This window comes from Barbatula barbatula, assembly GCF_947034865.1.
Source record: "Barbatula barbatula genome assembly, chromosome: 12".
In the NCBI taxonomy this organism is placed as follows: domain Eukaryota; kingdom Metazoa; phylum Chordata; class Actinopteri; order Cypriniformes; family Nemacheilidae; genus Barbatula; species Barbatula barbatula.
This window is the reverse complement of record NC_136775.1, coordinates 4,211,483-4,229,306: the sequence shown is the minus strand read 5'-3', so window position 1 is coordinate 4,229,306 and position 17,824 is coordinate 4,211,483. Positions and strand designations below refer to the sequence as shown.

The window sequence follows — 17,824 nt, the reverse complement described above, 5'->3', positions numbered from 1 at the left end:
ATTCACAGTATAAGTACTTGGTATTTGTAATGAGAATATGGGAATCTCGCACCGCATTTAAGCTGCAGTGTTAAAATTGTACAAGGTTTACATAAACAAACAGTGTGGGTATATCGCCTTTCATGTATCAAACAACTGTCAAATAGACAGTTTTAAAGTCATTTTTCATGATGGTGGTTGTCAGGAATATTTCCTTCATCATTGTTGGACGGAGGTGTCACCTTGTCTGAATTTTGTATCAAGCGATTTAAAAAAGACAAGACAAGAGGCCTTAAAACCGCGTGATGTTTACTTGGCACTTTTTGGCCCCTTTGAGCCCTGAAACTATCAAGAGGTTTTAAAGTGTTTTTTAAAATGTAATGGGGTTTGGTGACATTGACTGTTAAGAAAAAGCAGTTCAGGAACATTTTCGGGACAGAAAACACAAGACTTTTTTTTTCAAAACAACATGACTCATGCACAGTAGTGTAAAAAGTGATTTTGACTTAAAATATTCACCATAGACAGAAACCTAAGGGTTACGAATGGTCTTGATGTTTGACATTATGTTCAACTTTTATGTTTGATTTAATTCTCACACATACGTCTGGTGTGCTGTATGTAGATGTTAACACATCTTAAATAAGCGTTTAAGATTCACTCCGTATTCAGAATTCTTCAATCAGTGAAAGTGCCCTCTTACAAGGAGTGCGCATGCATATGTATGATCTAATTTACATATCCACACACCACTACATATTCCTCAAACACAGGGTATAAGTTATGCATATTTTCTCACCATTATTCAGATAGTGGCTAATGTGCATACAATAAAAATACTGTATAGTAGACAGAACTGGAATTAAATAGTTGTTTTCTTAGTTTAAGATTTGTTAATCAATCTAGCAGGTTCCTTGTAATACTTGATACAAAAGTATGAAAAAGTGTTAATAGTAGCAAGACTGGTTTGAAAAAATCAGGTTATGTGGCATGCTAGGCCATGATTTATAATAACTTCACATTCAGAAATGCGTAATAGAATTTCAGATTCAAGGCAAAAGCATATGCAGAGCTCCTGTTAGTTGCATCACTGTCTTGTTGGCTCCTCCTGTATGTTGCCTTGCGGAGCATCTGTGTTTTTTAGCCTTTAAGATTGTCTCGTCCGCCTGTGCGATTTTCTTTACGTACCACAGAAATACGTTTTACACGTAAACGCATGGTGTACACTGTTCAGAGCTAGATTTGAAATGTCTTCAGAAGCCAGTTCATCTCACAAGCTGAAGATGTTTTTCAAATGCATTCATACAGTACTGTCTGATTCAACTCATGCAACGAAACATATTTGATGTATCAAGTGGAATGAAGGAATGCAGCTGTGTGCATTAAGACATGCTCTTGAAATACTGCAGGAATTACTCTTTAATTTTTTCTTCAGGTTAGGTTGCTGACAGTCATTGTTTTTAAATGGAAGTTATCATTTGTTTGAGTTAGACTGCTGAATTTGAATGCCTTTACTGACATTTTTGAATGTATTCTTTTTTTATGGCTTTTTACGTTTTGGGTGATTTAGCTATTGTTAAAATGTGTCAAACTTTCTGTTCTATTACAGTGTGACAGAAACAAATGCTGTGAGCACAATGAAGGCACACTGAGATGAATATCATATATTCAGTATCATTTTGCATTAATTAGTTCTGTCATTTAATTTGATGTCCTTATCTACGTCCATGATTTTTCAATAAACCGAAATGTAAATTGGTTCTTGCCTACAGGCCTGTTTTGTCCCAAACATAGACTTTTGTCATCTGTAGTGTTTTGTGAATGGGGATTTTAATCTTTCTTTTTTTGTCGATATTAGACTCGCAAAGAACAGTTTCTAACCCTTGAAATATTGAGAGCTGGGCATAGTTCAATTCAATGAAAGGCAATATTCGATATAGAAAGAAATCAAAGATCCAATCAGTTAATGGGGCTTTTACATAACAGCGTTACCTGAGTTTCAGGGCTTTTGGCACCATTTACACACACTGTCCTTATTTATTAACAAAAACAAACAAATAATGACATTACAAAATGACGGAATACAGAGACAAAAAAAAATCATATACAAAAACGATTAAATCAATTACATTAATAACCATGATATCCAATGGTATCCCAATTGTTCATGTGACGATTTAAAGTTCCATTATAACAAATAAATAAGCATTTTAAAGAATAAATCTGATCTGATTTTTAATCACAATAAAATGAATATAACTTCTTTACTCTTCACTAGACAGGCAGGTTATTTCACAGCTTGACATCATGCATGATGGGGATAAAGTGTGTAATTAATTCCTCTTATTTTTAAAGAAAACTATCTATTAAATCGTTCAGTGATTTGCTGCAGAGCTGGTGTCTCAGGTGTGTGATGGATCAGGTGCTGGGCTGCAGTCCAGTCTTTCTCCAGGTTGCGTCTGCGGAACAAAGCTTTTCCAAACTCATATGTGCTAATCATTATAGCACACGCAGGTGCCACTTTTATCAGCCTGGGTATAAAACCTGAGGATGAGATAGAGTCAGAGCGGTTACACAGAGACATCTTGTGGTAGATGTTATTAGTGCTGCACAATATTAAGAAAAAAAAGCATTACTATTTGCATCTGCTTCTGTATTAACCTAACACTTAACGACTATACATAACTTTTTGTATTAAAAGTAATAAAATCATTTGGTTACTAGAAAACCACTGCGATATGAATATTGCAATATGCACATTTTGATAATTTAGCAGCCCTTATTGTTATAGTAACTTGTCTAGTTAAAACATTTTATTTGTGGTAATACAGTTGAAATGATAGTGGGAGAAATGTAATACAGTACATACCTGCAAACAGTCCAGATAGGCCATTCTCTGCTACTATCCGCTTCATCACATTGTATGTGCTGGATGAGATTTGTGTGGACACTACAAAGAAAACACATGGTTCCCACATTTGGACCAATGAATTTCAATGACCGATTTTTCCAGTCATTCATGATTACTTGCATCTTGAATTTTGATTCTCACAATTCGTTGCCTGCAATTCACCAAGTTCCACTTGCCGCCTCGTCTTCACCACATCAAACGGCAACGTGACAATCGCTGCAATCTAAAACAATAAGAAAGTACGTTGGCGGATGTGTATGTGTAACTCATAAGTTCATATTAATGTTGGAAAAAGTTATTTGTATATTTATACAGTGTTATGTGTATACTGTCGGATATGTCAAATTCTTGCCCATGTACAGTATATGCAAGGTCTCTTCAAAATTCATAAATGTGTTTTCATTTAAAGCCACGTATAAGCTTGAAACCTGACCGCATGATTTGTTTAGAGTAACTTGGTCTATTAGGTGGGATGCATCAGGATGCCTTCAGCATTTCACTAATCTGGATTTATTTTCGATCCAACAGATGTTAATAACAGCTATAAATAATTCCCATGAGACATCACACAGACTCACCGATCCAGACACGGCTCCAGCTGTAAACGTGATAGACAAGGTTGGATTTGAGCTGTAGTAATCACACAGCCAGGTTTTCCCCTTCTCATAGTTATACCAGTACATAGCTAAGGAGAAAAAACAAACACATGGGTTCATATGTAGTCTTTATTTAACCGGTGTTAGCTATGTGTCTATTAATGTCAAATCACCTGAGAAGGGGACATCTCGGAGCAGTGTTGGACCCCAGCCTCTCCACATAGACCGCAAGCCCTCGCTGTGCACCGATGACCTGATCACAGCGCTCAGCTGTCGGTACGACTGTTTCTCAGACTGAAGCTTTGTGCGGATCAGCTCCAGGGGGCTTATTACTGTGACCGAGCCCACTGATACACACACAAAACTCAGCTATAGCAAAGCACGCTTTGATACCGTAGGTAAGAATGGGATGCACTTGTCAAACACTTAATCAATCTGGATAAACAGTACCTCTTGCGAAAGCACCGGCCAATAGTGGAGCCGTGTCAGATCTGTCTCCCATCCGGACCTTGAGAGCGGCGCAGAGCTGATCATAACATGTAAAATAGATCACAGTCGCAGGCACTGCCATCACCCTACGATAAAAACACTTCATTGTTCTCGCAGTAAAGGTCAGCTGTGTCCAGAAAGCAGCAAACATCCTCAGGGTGGAGAAATGAAGCTGAACACTTACAGCGTTGGTGGAAGGCCGCTCCACAGAGACCTGATTCCCTCCCTGCGTATGATCTTAATAAAGGCATCCTAGGACAGAAAATGTTATTCTGCAACGCTTCAGTCTGTAAGGTGACGACATGTACAGCAACAGTCCTTGCAGATTACGATTTTATCTTTAAAACTGCTTTGAATGGTTTGTCTTACCAGGGTGCCGTTGAAATGGCCGGGTGCTTTGTACCACGCTTTACCATTTCCATTCTCACAGACGCATATATGATCCATCAAGCCATTACAGTACACAAAACACTTTCCTGCCCGTCAGAAGAATAAACAAACAAACAAACAAATAAATAAACCACATCAAAGTCTGACACTTAGATAATCACATACGTTTACCTTTGGGAAAAGGATTCTTCTGCGCCTGCAGTCTGATCTTCACAACATCAAGAGGCGTCACTGCGAACACAACAGCCTTAATTTGCATATCCTCTTTTAATATTATTATGTTCTTGGGTTTTATACCCGGGAACATACAGCCGTGTATAAAGTCATATACATACATGTAACTGCATATTTTATGAAATTCAGATCTGCATTCAAAAACAAGCCTGCTTGACATATTCATCCAGCATCAGTAAGATGCTCTTTGCTATTTGTTTAAAATATAAACAGTTCATTGTCATCTGTCCATCAACCTACCAAACAGTGATGTAACAATTGCCCCAGAGCAGGACGCCACCATCTGCTGGAACGGTGTAATGCCCGTTGTGGCTACTAGAGAACTTTTCTGAGAGACCATTTCAAGACCTGTAATGTAATCAAAGCTCGGATCATTAACTACTCCTTTGTTTTTAGAAGACGTGTCCGATATGAACATTATGAACTTGTCTCACTTACCTTGGACTTTGTTTAAAAACTCACATGTTCGTTACAAGAACACCCCCCCGGTTGCATTACATCAGCTGTCAACTGCCACGCTACTGCGTTTTTTTAACAACGTCAGCGGTAAAAACTAACCAAACCCGACGAAACTGGACAACGCCATCGGTGTCATTACTATTAGTTAAATACAAAGTTAAAAACAAATTGATTCGCCTGGAGTTTCACGCTGCTACGCTAGTGTGCGCCATTGCGCTTACACAACACATGACGTGCGCGGTGCCTGATCATTCACAGCAGCACATTCGTGACTGCTGTCTTTTTAAATTTCGCCATTCGCACAACGGTCATGAAACCGTATCGAAGTCTCGTGCCGTATGAATATACGTTTTAAATATGTAAATCCTAAATTTAAGCCACAATCTTCATATTAGAATGATTGTAGGTCAATGTTTGACATTTTTAAAGCTCTGGTTTAATAAACTGACGTCGAATATATGTCGAATCTACGTCTGTTAATTGCCACGTTGACTTGGGGTTTTATGGCGAAGCGGGAAAATAGAAAGAGCTCGCGTCGAGTGTTTGTTATGAAGATATTTATAAACACGGATAAGCAACATAACATCTAAAACGCGGTTGTTTGTTTTAATTCTAAATGGCTTAAATTGACCGAGTAATGGTGCGTCGGGTTGAAGGTATAACAGGCTGGTCTTAGGGCCGTTAGGACTTTAAACTTACATTATGAAGCACGAATCATTCCCCAGATGTAAGGATCGAGGTAATGTATTTGTGCTTTGGTTACATATCGTTGTGTATCACACTAACACAAATATGATGGCAATGCTGTACTTTTTGACGTGTATTCTTTAAAATGACTACCATTTAAATGCATGAACACAGTAATTGTCTGAAACCACGGTGTAGCTTAAAGTACTGTAGTATACGTCCATTTTGAAATATGCGTGTTTCTGAGTATGAATTGGAATGAATACATGTATTTAGCTGATGTTGTACCGTTGTTGGTCTTAACAGATTCAAAACTGGAACAAAATGTTGCATCATCTAAAAGCAACGTAAAACCAACACGTGATGTTCTCCAAAACAAACCCTTCAAAGGAAGAATATTTTACTTTGATTTGCCATGGAATAAGAGGACACAAACCTTAGAAAATGACATTAAAAGTCTTGGTGGGGTAAGCCGGATGTCAATTATTTTCCTTTTGAAAGAGAATTCTGTTGTTTACTATCACCAAGGGAGTTTATAAACAAAGCTACTTGTTTGAATGCTTCAGAATGCAAACAACTTTTTATTTCGTTAAAGAAAGTTTTAGTTTAATTATTCTTAGTTAATGGGAACAAACAATTTGAAGACGTGTATGAAAGGGTTTCCTGTATTTGCTATTCTTTTTTGATGGGTAAATATACTTACCTTTTTAAATCCGATGTTTATGCTATGGTTGGATTGTGTCGGATGGTTAGCTCAGTATTCCATACGTTTTATTCTGTACATTCTGCTTCACTTCAATTTATTATAATTTCACTTTTCTCGTCTGTTTTCTTTATCAGACCGTGGAGAGGTTCTTCAGTAAGGAGATCAAGTATCTTGTGTCCAGCAAGCCAGAGGCTCGATATGCCCAGCGTCTGCTGCCGGACTCCCCAGCACCCAGCCCCGATTCAGGGGTCAGCTCTCCTCGTCCCAGCAGCAAGAGGGACGGACACAGGGGCAGCTCACAGGGACCCACTGATACGGTTAGCGATGACACTTTTGTATCTGTGTACTTGTAAAATTATGCTTTGCTATACTTTTAAAGTATAGTAGTCTCCTCATCTTGTGTTTTTCTGCGTAAATGTCACTCTCCTAAACGGGGTACATCATTGCTGCAGTAACATTTTGTCCATTTTTATGTTACAAATGTTTGTCACTTGAAGTGAAGGAGAGTTGAGATGCTTGCATGTATGTTTTTTATTATATGCTATGTTTTTAATTTGTCTTTGTTATTTTTTTTAATGTTTCTAATATTTTAATTAACATGTTATTTTTATGCAACATTTTCCTATTAGGTTATTCAAAATGTTTGCATTTTTCAGGCAACTGTGAGTCGAGGAAAATCGCTTGTGGAGAGGGTAGTTAAGGAACAAGTGAGTTGTTCTTTGTTTTGTTAATTCTCTTGTTTTGTTTGTAGATTAACTCTGTGAAGACGTTTGTAAATTGTGTGTTTTCGGTTTAGTCTCAGGAACGTATTCAGATGAATGGAATCTTGGCCAATGCTGTGGAATGGGGGGTCAAAGTCCTGCATGTTGATGGTATCATCAACACCTTTGTCAACATTTTGTGAACATTTTTGTCACCATTAATGCTTGCATTGTTAGTAAAATGAGCTGTTGTCACCCAGCTAAATCAATAATGGCAAAAGGCAGAGTATGTAATTCATGGTGTTTTACATATTTTAATTGTGATTTGTGTTTTCTGCAAGCTTAAGGGTTGAGGTTTATATTCTTGTTTCTATACAGATGTTATTTCATACATCGACAAGAGGAAGGAAAAAACCATTCCAACAAAAACAGTGGAACCAGTCATAAAAGTACCTGTAAGTAATTTATATTACTTCACACAGTTTATCCTGAAATATAATTAATGTTTGCATATTGGGTGGTATTAAAATGTTACCTCTTCATTTCTAATTAGAATATTTCAATGATATTTGTTTGAATTCTACAGAAATACTGAAAATCTTTTTGTATAATTTTGAGCATGCATATTTCAGACAGGGTTATATAATAGGTCACTTATTCAGTATCTATTCAGTTGTTTATTTGCTCTTTATTTGTAGGCCAAAATCAAACCCCCAGAGAAAAATACATTTCTTAGACACCGTGGTAAGCGTGATTTTGCCGCATTAGTTGTTTATAGTGTAATTCATTATCTCCTCCTGATGAGAAAAAGTTGCAGTTGATTACAATTTTACTTTCTATTTTCAGCTGGAAGAATTAGTCGACCGTTTGTGAAAGTGGAAGATTCAAGCAGGTATTTACTTTGTTTTGATTCAATTATATGTGTAAGGAACTAGTCGGTGTTTTAGATTAAAGTCAAATGTTTCTTTTTTCAGACATTATCGACCCATCTACCTCCCTATGACCAACATGCCTACATGCAACCTACAATCTGCTCTACCCTGCAGTCCCTTTCTGATGGAGGAACATGGAAAAGATGATCCAAAGAAGAAACTGAAAGAGGAGAGGTAGAATGAGAAAATTTTAGTTAGGGGAAGCGTGGCCATGAGTCATATTCAAATTACTTGTGTTGAAAAGCACATAGTTATATGTGCCATGGTGTAAGTTTTCAAGGCTTTTGTGTGTGTGAATGAACATTTTTGTTTTGGTGAAGGTCTGGTGGTGACCGTGGAGCTAGAGGAAAGAAAGATAGACAAAGAGGACACGACGGGAGAGAGAAAAGGAAAGGAGGATACTGCGAGTGCTGCGAGGTCAAATTCGAAAACCTAAAGGCGGTATGTGACTTAAATCAAAGTGTAAAAAGTATTGGTTGTGCTCTCCATGCAACAGATAATTGACAGTATGGTATTTTTTAGCTGAAACTGGGATGTTAGCTAAATGTGTAACATCTGTATTCACCGTGTGATATTCTGACCCCCAGCACCTAGATGGGGCACAACATCAGACTTTCTCTAAGAGCGAGGAGTATGCAGTTGTGGATCGCGTCATTGCGGGACTCAACTGTGATCTCATTGACATCAGCACACACTCTAAAAGGTACAGACACAGGTCATTATTTTCAAGAATTCGACAGATGTTCACATTTACAACTGTGCTTTTAGAAGATGATTTTATCCAAAACATCATTGAAGGTTCTATACATTTATTTATTGTTTCAGTTAAACCCTTAACCGGTTGTTCCGTCAATGTGTATCTCTTGTAGGGTGAAATGCAGTGTATCCACCCCCCTTCTGCATGCAGCAACCATATGTGTGGTGAAGGAAGATATTGGAGCTCTGGTTGGTGATGACAAGCCAAAAAGCGAGGGCTTTTTACGTTTGGGCTCTACAGCAAAGAAATCTCTGTCGGACCAAACCAGAGAAAAATCTCTACTTGTTCGTAAACGCAGCAGGGGCCAATATGATTTCCCCTGGAGCAACAGGGACAGCTTATTGGACCTGTCTGATCTGAAGAAATCCCAATCCAAGCGTGGATCTTTTGAGTGGGAATTCCGCTCGCAATCTGTTGTACGGACATATGAGCGTAAATCTTTACTCGGCGGTGAGAAGGACTGCGCCTCCTATACACTTAAATATAGGACAGACCACAACCTGAACCCAGGTCAACACTTCAGTGACGGAAACGTAGAATCTATACCAGGAAGGGAGTGCTTCAGGGCTAACCGCAGTGACTTGTACACAAACAGCGTGCTGGAAAATCAGGCTGAAAATTCAACTTTTTGGCCTTTAGCCAGTACAGATCCTGAACCAGGCCTGGACAGCCCCTGTAGTTCCCTGCAGCGTAAGGTTCGAAATGTTAGACCGAAGAGAAAGGAAAGACCAAACCTATGCATCCAGTCCAGTAAAGAGAGAGAATCTTTGAGCTCTCTGTCACCTGTTAGAGTTGTACAGCAGCATGAGAATACATCTGTGTGTGCCCTGGACCTGTGGCAGCTATTCCAGTCCAGTGACAACATGCATGAAGACTTCAAAGGTTTTTCAGATTAAAAACCAGATAGGACTGAAAAAAACTAGAGGGAGCACAAATCGAAGTATGCAAACAGCATGAAGAGTGGAGAACATCTAAGTGTGTTATGAATACACCAGTTAATATATATATATATTCATAGATTTGTGTTCTTTAATCGGTAGGATGAAAAATGTGTCTATTAACCATACCGGCTTTAAGAGAAACTCTATTATAAACTGGAACAAGCATGCAGGATAATACCTACTGAAAAAACATACATTGTTTGCTAATTGCATTTTTAAGTTTATGTCGTGTATGTAACTGAATCATAATGGAATGAAGCTTATGATTCTCTGGCTTCTGTAATAAATTGCAAATATTTTTACAGTATTTTTAAAAATGTTATTTTGGCTATGGCGCATGCTCAAAAAAAGTAGCAGGGTCTCTGGCACATTATAACATGCGTTTGTTTCCCTTCTATTCGTAACATCTATATAGGAAACACTAATTTAATAGTAATCTGTACACAGAGTAACAACTCCATTATCCAAATGGAAATACTATACACAATCAAATTAAGGCGCTTCAAGTGGCTGAGGGGTAACCGAAAGACTATAGCAGGAAGTAATTTCAAAGTATTTCAAACCATTGTTAATATTAGTTTTTAATCTTACAGTAAAACAGAGGTCATTGTATTATCCCACTTGTTTATTTATATTTATAAAACACGGCTGTTGAATGCTTCAATCTGAGTGGTTGACAAACGTTCTATGGGTATGCATTAACTTTTGTTGTATAGAATATAGGCTGTCAGACTGGACACTGTAGGGTATTATGTTGTTTTTCTTATACCTGCCCACTATTTGACAGGCATTTCGTTAGAATCCCCCTTTTTATTCATGTAGTTATAACTGCTTTATAATGCATTTGTCAATTACTTTTTAATCATTAATGAACATATTTATAAATGCTTCACACAGCATGTTCTCCGCTCTTGGAAATTTTATTTGGAACCGCAGTTCTCCCCTATTTTCATGAAAACGCAAAGTATAGTCTGAAATTATATGGATTAAATGGGATTACTCCAACATGGGCACCAAAATGGGTAGATGTCCCGATGCACACGCGCTGCCCATGTTTTTAGGTGCGAACCGCAAAATCACACTGGAAATTCTCCAAGGAAGATGTTTGGTAGAGAGGGTTCAGCTTTTTTACATCACCAAGAACATGCTTGATCATTAGCACCTTCTCCATCTTGTAGGTGGCCTTTGTTGCTAAAAGGATACAAGGAATAACAAATACAAAAAATGAGAGTATATTATCATACCTTTACACTTCAGTCAAATGTGAATACATTTTTATGAGTTCAAAATTAAAAACATTTTACAGTTTATTGGAAAGTTAATGTAGCCGAAGTGACTTGCTAAATAGTCTTGAATGCAATATATAGCCACAATATTTTAGCTTCTAATGCTGTAAAACGAAATATTCTTTTAACGAAACCCGACTGGCAAGTTTATGTTGATTTTGTGACTATGGGACCATTATCCTAGCCAGCACTATAAAGTGTAGCACTCTTCGTTGTGAAACCTTGTTAATTACTTATTGTTTTTCCGTTTTAAGTCATTTAAATAAATTTTAATGTTTTAATTTCTCATGATCACAGTCAATTGGTTAATCCCACGATGCATGTCTCTTCCTTTTGACACTGTTTCTATAATGTTTATTGTTACTTTTGTTATCATAATTATTGTCTGTTAAAACAATTGCCTGAATTATAGGTCATATCGGTATCGGCCGATAAATGGTCATTTTTAATATTATCGTATTAGCCGATAATACATATTATGCCGATATATTATAGCCGATAAATAAAAAAATAATTTCCTCTGGTTAAACTTCTTCAGCTGCACACTGCTCACAGTTAAAAACAGTACAGTATCTTTCTGTTGTGATCATTCACTTACTGCTATTAGTAAAACATTTTTGATGTAGGTACAGTATGTATACAGTATTTCTAAATGTGTAAATTATACGAACAAAAGCATATTGTTTGAATCAAACTGATGTCTGAATGCTGTCTGTCTTGAGACCTGTTAGACATGTGACTATAAAGTAATGTTTTCTTTATAGTCACATGCAGTCAATGTTTTCAAATAAAAGCAGTTGTCTTTTTGCCTTTTGTTTCAGTCTTAGGGAATTTTAATATGAATATTTAGATACTGTATATCGACCATATATCATTATCGGCTTCCAATGTTAAATAATTATCGGCATAGGCCCAAAAATTGACATATCGGTGCATCCCTACCTAGTTAAGATTTTGTTGCACTGTGTAGTCTATTCAAGGACCCAGTTCAGTGTAGGCAATAGTCTGGCAAAAGATTAATAAATAAATTGGTCAAGGCTTCGGCCTAATTTAAGTCTCTTTATATATTAAATGAACTTTAACATTTTTAGTTGATCTCTTGGGGACTCTTCTTCAAGAAACACAACAAACCAAGAAGGGAGATCCTTGTATACATGTAATGTATTGTGCGTGTTTCTGTCCTTTCATAGCCTTCTGTATAGTATACTGTATGCTGAGTATGTACAGACCTGTGTATAATTCAATTTACCATTTTATTTTGATAGGCCATCATATATGGCCTGGCTGGCCTGAAAAAATTGCTACTGCAGGATGCGGAGCAGGCCTTCATCTCTGGTCCAGATTATCATCACAGGTAAGAGTATTTTTTTTTTTACACAATGTCCAATGTTTTGTAAGCATTAACAGTATTGTGGAAGTGGAAGAATACTGAAAAAAATTAGAAAAGAGGTGAGAACATCCAATTGGTAGGTACTGCTGCATACTTGGAATCTATGCAGAAGTAAAAAAAGTGCTCTGTGGTAACTTAGAACTTTCTAAGAAATTAGAAATTAGAGAGTTAAAAATGTTGTCCATTTTCTCTCTTTCTCTCTTAGGATTCAATGAAGACATGCATGAATGTGGTTCATTTAAACATTTTGGTTTGTTTTTGTGTTTGTGTGTGTCGTGGGTTTAGGCCAAGTGAGGAGAATATGACTAATTATAGTGCAATGAGGTTGGAGTTGTTGGCCCTTAAGTGGGTCATGACAGAAGAGTTTAGAGAACACCTTCTTGGCAGCAAAGTAACAGTTTATACGATAACAACCATTGCACTTTCTTGAGTCTGCAAAATTGGGGGCTGTGAAATTAGTTCAATTATGAGATTAAGTACCGGCCAGCACTGCAAATCATAATGAATATACACTTTCGAGACTCTCCCTACATCCAGCAGATCAGACAGCAATGGTGGTATCAGGTGTTACTGGTCCTGACCCAATTCCAATACAGGAAAGATTACTTCGATTAGATCCCCAAATAGTTGAAGTAGCAACGGTAGAAACCGGCTAGAAATAAGTCTGATCTGAGAGTAGGCTGTACCCATGCATTAAAACTTTTTTACAATGGTGGGGCAGCGGAAACAGCTTGCTCTACCGGAGCGGAAGATCTTGCCGAAGGATGTTTAGCAGTTGGTAAAGCAGTGGTCCCGGATAAGAGAAGTGGATGGGGTCCTAAAGGACTGTTCAGGTACCTCCCTCCCTCTAGAGACCTGGTGTGGTAGCTGCTACTGCCTAAGGTGCTCCAAGTTGAAGTGCTCACCAGCCCCCATAACAATCATGGCCATCAGGGGTAGAATAGACCACTGTATGGGATAGCAAAAAGTAGGACGACCCCATACCATCCTGATCAATCGAACTTTGCATGACTTACTTCCTACTTTGTTCCCGGAACAGAAGCGAAAGTGGCCACAATTGCTCCCCCAACACCTTTTTGCGTATAACACCACGGTACATCAGTCAACCCAACGCTCCCCTTATGAGCTGATGTTTGGACAGAACCCCAAATTTCCTGTTGATCAGCTTTTAGGCAATAGTGATGAAATGGAAGAGGACCGCACCCCCTTGGGTTGCTCAGCGTCAGGAGTATTTGACTTCCATTTATGCTAGTGCTCAAAGACATCTGGAGGTGGCGGCTGAGCGCCGTAATGGTGACCGTCCTGAGTTTTGCCCCCTGGTACTTTAGTACATTGTAAAAAATAACTATCAGGGCCGCCATTAGATACGGGATGTTTGGAGTTCTACAGTATACGAGGTTGGGACATTGTATAAGATAAGACCTTTGCAAACATCGATGTCATACCAAGTAAGTGTTTGGTATCACTGTGGAGTAAAATTGTATATTTTATATGGTGATTATGCTACCCAAGCATTATGCAGTAGAAACGTATGTTTGTAGTTCAACTGCTTATGGATATTTATTTAATTTTGTAAAGTAAATTTTTGTAAAATTATTAGATATTATAGTTTACAATATTTAACACAACAGAACACTGCAATATACATAAAAATATAATTTCCATAACACAGCCTACTAATGCTACTATCCCTATATACATTACCAGGCTATACAGTGAACACTAGAGTGCATTACAGTATTTTTTAAGTGTGCTAGTGAATGTTTTTAAGAATGTGTCTGCAGTTTTAAAGCCAAAACCGCATTCATGCGTTATATCATTTGTACAGGTTATGTCTAAAGACATTTTTGACGAAATGGCCTGAGAAAGCCTCTTGGTATCTATAGATCCCTTTTGCGCAGACGTCACTCTTACATCACAGCATTAGGAGGCAAAACAAAACATTTTCAGCATATTAGTAAATGCACAGTATGCAGAGCTGAGTGTGCCTCGCTCTCAAGCACTTTCTGCCCCATGTGGCTTTTTTGTGCCGTTGCCATGGTGAACAGTGTTGCCAGATTGGGTGTACAATTTCCAGCCCTAAGCCCAGCCCAATTTTTCACTAAAACCCGCCCACTCCAGCAAAAACCAGCTCAAATTTGAACTGCCAAAATAATGTGATAGAAATGTATTGCAATGTCAATCTATGATGATAGTGACCATTTTATGTCCAAAACACGAAGTATGAAAAGATGAAAAAATATAAAATTAAAACCAGATTAAAACGGTTAAAACGGATGCCCCGCCCAAGCAGTCTAACTTGTCCATTTGAGATAGATAGTCATTACAGGAAAGACATGCATTTTCAGATTTGAATTGAAGATTATGAGGGAGCATGAATTTTAAAAAGAGAAGGACCTACATTGATAAGCTGTTTAAGATAAAAGCTGGAACATGTCAAGAAAAAATAGGAATGTTAGGCCTACTTTAAATTTCACTGGGACTTTAAAGTTAACTTTTTCAAAAACAATCGCGGTCCTAGACAGTGATTGAACATGCGTGTGAAATTTAATCCGATTTTTTCTAGTCATTGTCAAAAAGCAAGCAACAAAACGTGCTACCTAGCATAGGTCAGGGGGATCTTTCTGCCGCCACCTAAGATACGCCCACAAAAACAATGTTTATTAACTCTGGGTTCACACCAAACACGAACAATCTCGTTGCACGCTTTTTATTACTCGCGGGAAACGATGACAAATGACAAATATTTTCAACCTTCGCGAAAGACGAGAATGACGCCCGATTCGCATCATTTGCAACGCCTGCCTCGTGCTCGTATCTATGCGCGTCTTTGCATTGACTTTGTAATTTACCCGCGCCAAACGCTTAATTCGCGTTTGGTGTGAACCCAGTGTTACACTAGAGTAGCCTCCATCACCTCCCACAGCACTCTGCTCTTGATCTGATGTTTATAATGTCAAACTTTTCTGTTAATGGAAACGTGTGTATAGTTATGTTTCATTAAACAAAAGCATTTAAAAAACAACATGGAAATACATATCCTGAAATCGAATAATAATAGCCTAATATTATCACTGGCTTTCTGTCACATTTCTGCAAACACGCAGGTTGAATTAAACATTTGAACAATGTCCTGCGGTGTGTGGTAACTGTGGTATAAGCGGAATAATTTCCGGTCCGGTCCTTTCGAATAATTGAACGGGCCTTCGTCAATTATTCCTTGCTATATGCTATACATGGGGCCCTTAAAGGGACAGTTCACCTAAAAATGAGAATTCTGTCATTATTTACAATCCCTCTTCATTTCAAACCTGTATAAATGTCTTTCCTCTGTAAAACACAAAAGATATACCTATTCACATTGGGTTTGTGTCAATACAACAGAAGTAAATGAATACCACCGTTGTTTGGTTACCAATATTCTTACAAATATTTTCTTTTGTCTACAGAAGAAAAAATAATGTCATACGGGTTTGAAATGAAAAGAGGCCGAGTGATGACAGAATTTTTATTTCGGGGTAACCGTGGTTTAACAATAATATTACCATGTAGGCTTTCCTTAGTAGGTCTGTACTTGTTGTTCCGTTCAACACAAAAGAAGACATTTTGAAGAATGTAGTACAGCAAGCAGTTCTGGGGCACTATTGGCTACCATTGTTCTTTTTCCTACGATGGTAGTCAATGGGCGTTGAGATCTGTTTGGTTATAAGCATCAGGGACGTGCACAGGAATTTTGAGGGGCAGTTGCTCTGACCAGAAAAAGGGCAACCCCCCCCAAAAAAACCTCACAGGCTGAAGGACTGAGAATAACAGGATCTTTATTCATATATATATATATATATATATATAAAGAAGTAAAACACTGAAATACAGCACTCAATCACCGTAACTAGTGCTAATAATAACACAGAAAAACATAACTCCCTGAAATATCTCTCCCTCTCCTGAATCCGCCTCTTTTCAGTGGGCATCTTGGCTTCAAACAATACCCAAAATAGTGAAAGGATTTAGGCATTTAACCATTTAGAATAAAATAATTAATGTGATGCATTGCTTCCATCAATCATTCTTCTTGCTCAAACGAAATGTGAGAAACTAACTATCAGCAGACACATAGCTGTCATGTTTCTCTTAGTATAGTGGCAGGATCATGACAGAACCTCATGTTTAATGTGGAGAGAGGCAATTATTGTTCTTATGGCCTTCCATACTCTCTCTCCGGTCTCGTCTTTGTTCCCATCCTCTCGTTACCCTCGTTATTGATTAATGCCCTTCACCTGTTCCCCTCTTGATTTGCTCCCTTATTTAATGCCCTTGTGTCTTCTGTCTTGTGCTGGTTCATTGAGGTTGTGTGGTGAGTTCTTGTCAGTCTAGTTTAGGCATGTGTAGTTTTGTAGTTAATGTTGAAAGTTTATTTTAGTCTTGTTTAAGTGTAGTTACTCTTAGTCATGTTATTGTATCCATGTTTTGTTATGTTACCCCCTCGTGGATGTTTGTTTTATTTATTAAATATGTTAACCCCTTGTTACCCGCTGTCTGCACCTGGGTCCTCTGTCCGTGTCTCACCACGAGAACCATGACAGTAGCTTAGTTTGCCTAATGCCTACCTACCAAAAAAAAAATAGTAGCCTAGGCTGCTTGTCTTCAAGCTATCTGTCTTATTTTTTAGGCTAAACGTAGCAAACTCAGCCTGGATTTTTGAAGATTAATTCATTTCATAAAACTTGATGATGATCGTTCGTTTGTTATACATCACAAACTCACCTTTTCTCACAACGTTAGGGTGGCTATTTCCATAACACCAAAAAGGAGGACACTTTGCAGCATTTAGTGAGGCATGAATAATAGCATAGGACTCTGGTGTACTCGCAACTACAATACAATTTTGTGCATCATATCGATGGTCTCATGATACAGTGATTCTGAAACCGTCTACTCGTTTTTTTTAATTGTCTGGCAATGAATATTTGACCTAAGTTTAAGGGAAGATGTTCCTGCAGCTTGTCGGTGACTTTTTGTTTTTCTGTGCTGGCATGTCGCAGGTCCCTTTACTACAAACGTCCACTTCACGGCGACATCCATGAAAAGTGTCTGTACTTTTTTTTTTTATATAAAGTTGTGCTCTTTTGTCCATTCCGGACTAAATGATGTCTGACGTTTCAGCAAGTTAAGTGCCTTTAAAAACAGTGGCGTTCTCCAGGTGCACCTCCAACTCACGGTCGATTGAGGCCATAAGATCAATTAGATCCAAGAAAATGCCAGGGGTTTCTGATGTGTCACTCTCATCGTGACCACGCAAAGCAAGTTCAAAGGCACCACAAAATTTCACGGCATCAATGATCTTTGCCAAAATATGCCGATTCCTG

General features: G+C 38.0%; 2 protein-coding genes across 2 annotated transcripts; one reads left to right on the top strand and one right to left on the bottom strand.

The window, feature by feature from the left end:
• Positions 1–1,718: 1,718 nt before the first annotated feature.
• Positions 1,719–5,533, bottom strand: slc25a40 (solute carrier family 25 member 40). Its single transcript, XM_079469168.1, has 11 exons — positions 5,038–5,533; positions 4,840–4,947; positions 4,537–4,596; positions 4,345–4,451; positions 4,160–4,227; positions 3,937–4,061; positions 3,660–3,833; positions 3,469–3,575; positions 3,032–3,113; positions 2,849–2,929; positions 1,719–2,523 (listed from the first exon to the last, which is right to left on the bottom strand). The coding sequence occupies exons 2-11, from the start codon at positions 4,937–4,939 to the stop codon at positions 2,339–2,341; spliced, it is 1,089 nt and encodes a 362-aa protein (XP_079325294.1). The 5' UTR covers positions 4,940–4,947; positions 5,038–5,533; the 3' UTR covers positions 1,719–2,338.
• Positions 5,309–11,875, top strand: dbf4 (DBF4-CDC7 kinase regulatory subunit). Its single transcript, XM_079469167.1, has 12 exons — positions 5,309–5,797; positions 6,052–6,212; positions 6,586–6,768; positions 7,108–7,158; positions 7,248–7,323; positions 7,531–7,607; positions 7,851–7,896; positions 7,999–8,044; positions 8,127–8,258; positions 8,405–8,525; positions 8,672–8,787; positions 8,954–11,875. The coding sequence occupies exons 1-12, from the start codon at positions 5,761–5,763 to the stop codon at positions 9,735–9,737; spliced, it is 1,830 nt and encodes a 609-aa protein (XP_079325293.1). The 5' UTR covers positions 5,309–5,760; the 3' UTR covers positions 9,738–11,875.
• The last annotated feature ends 5,949 nt before the right edge of the window (positions 11,876–17,824 follow it).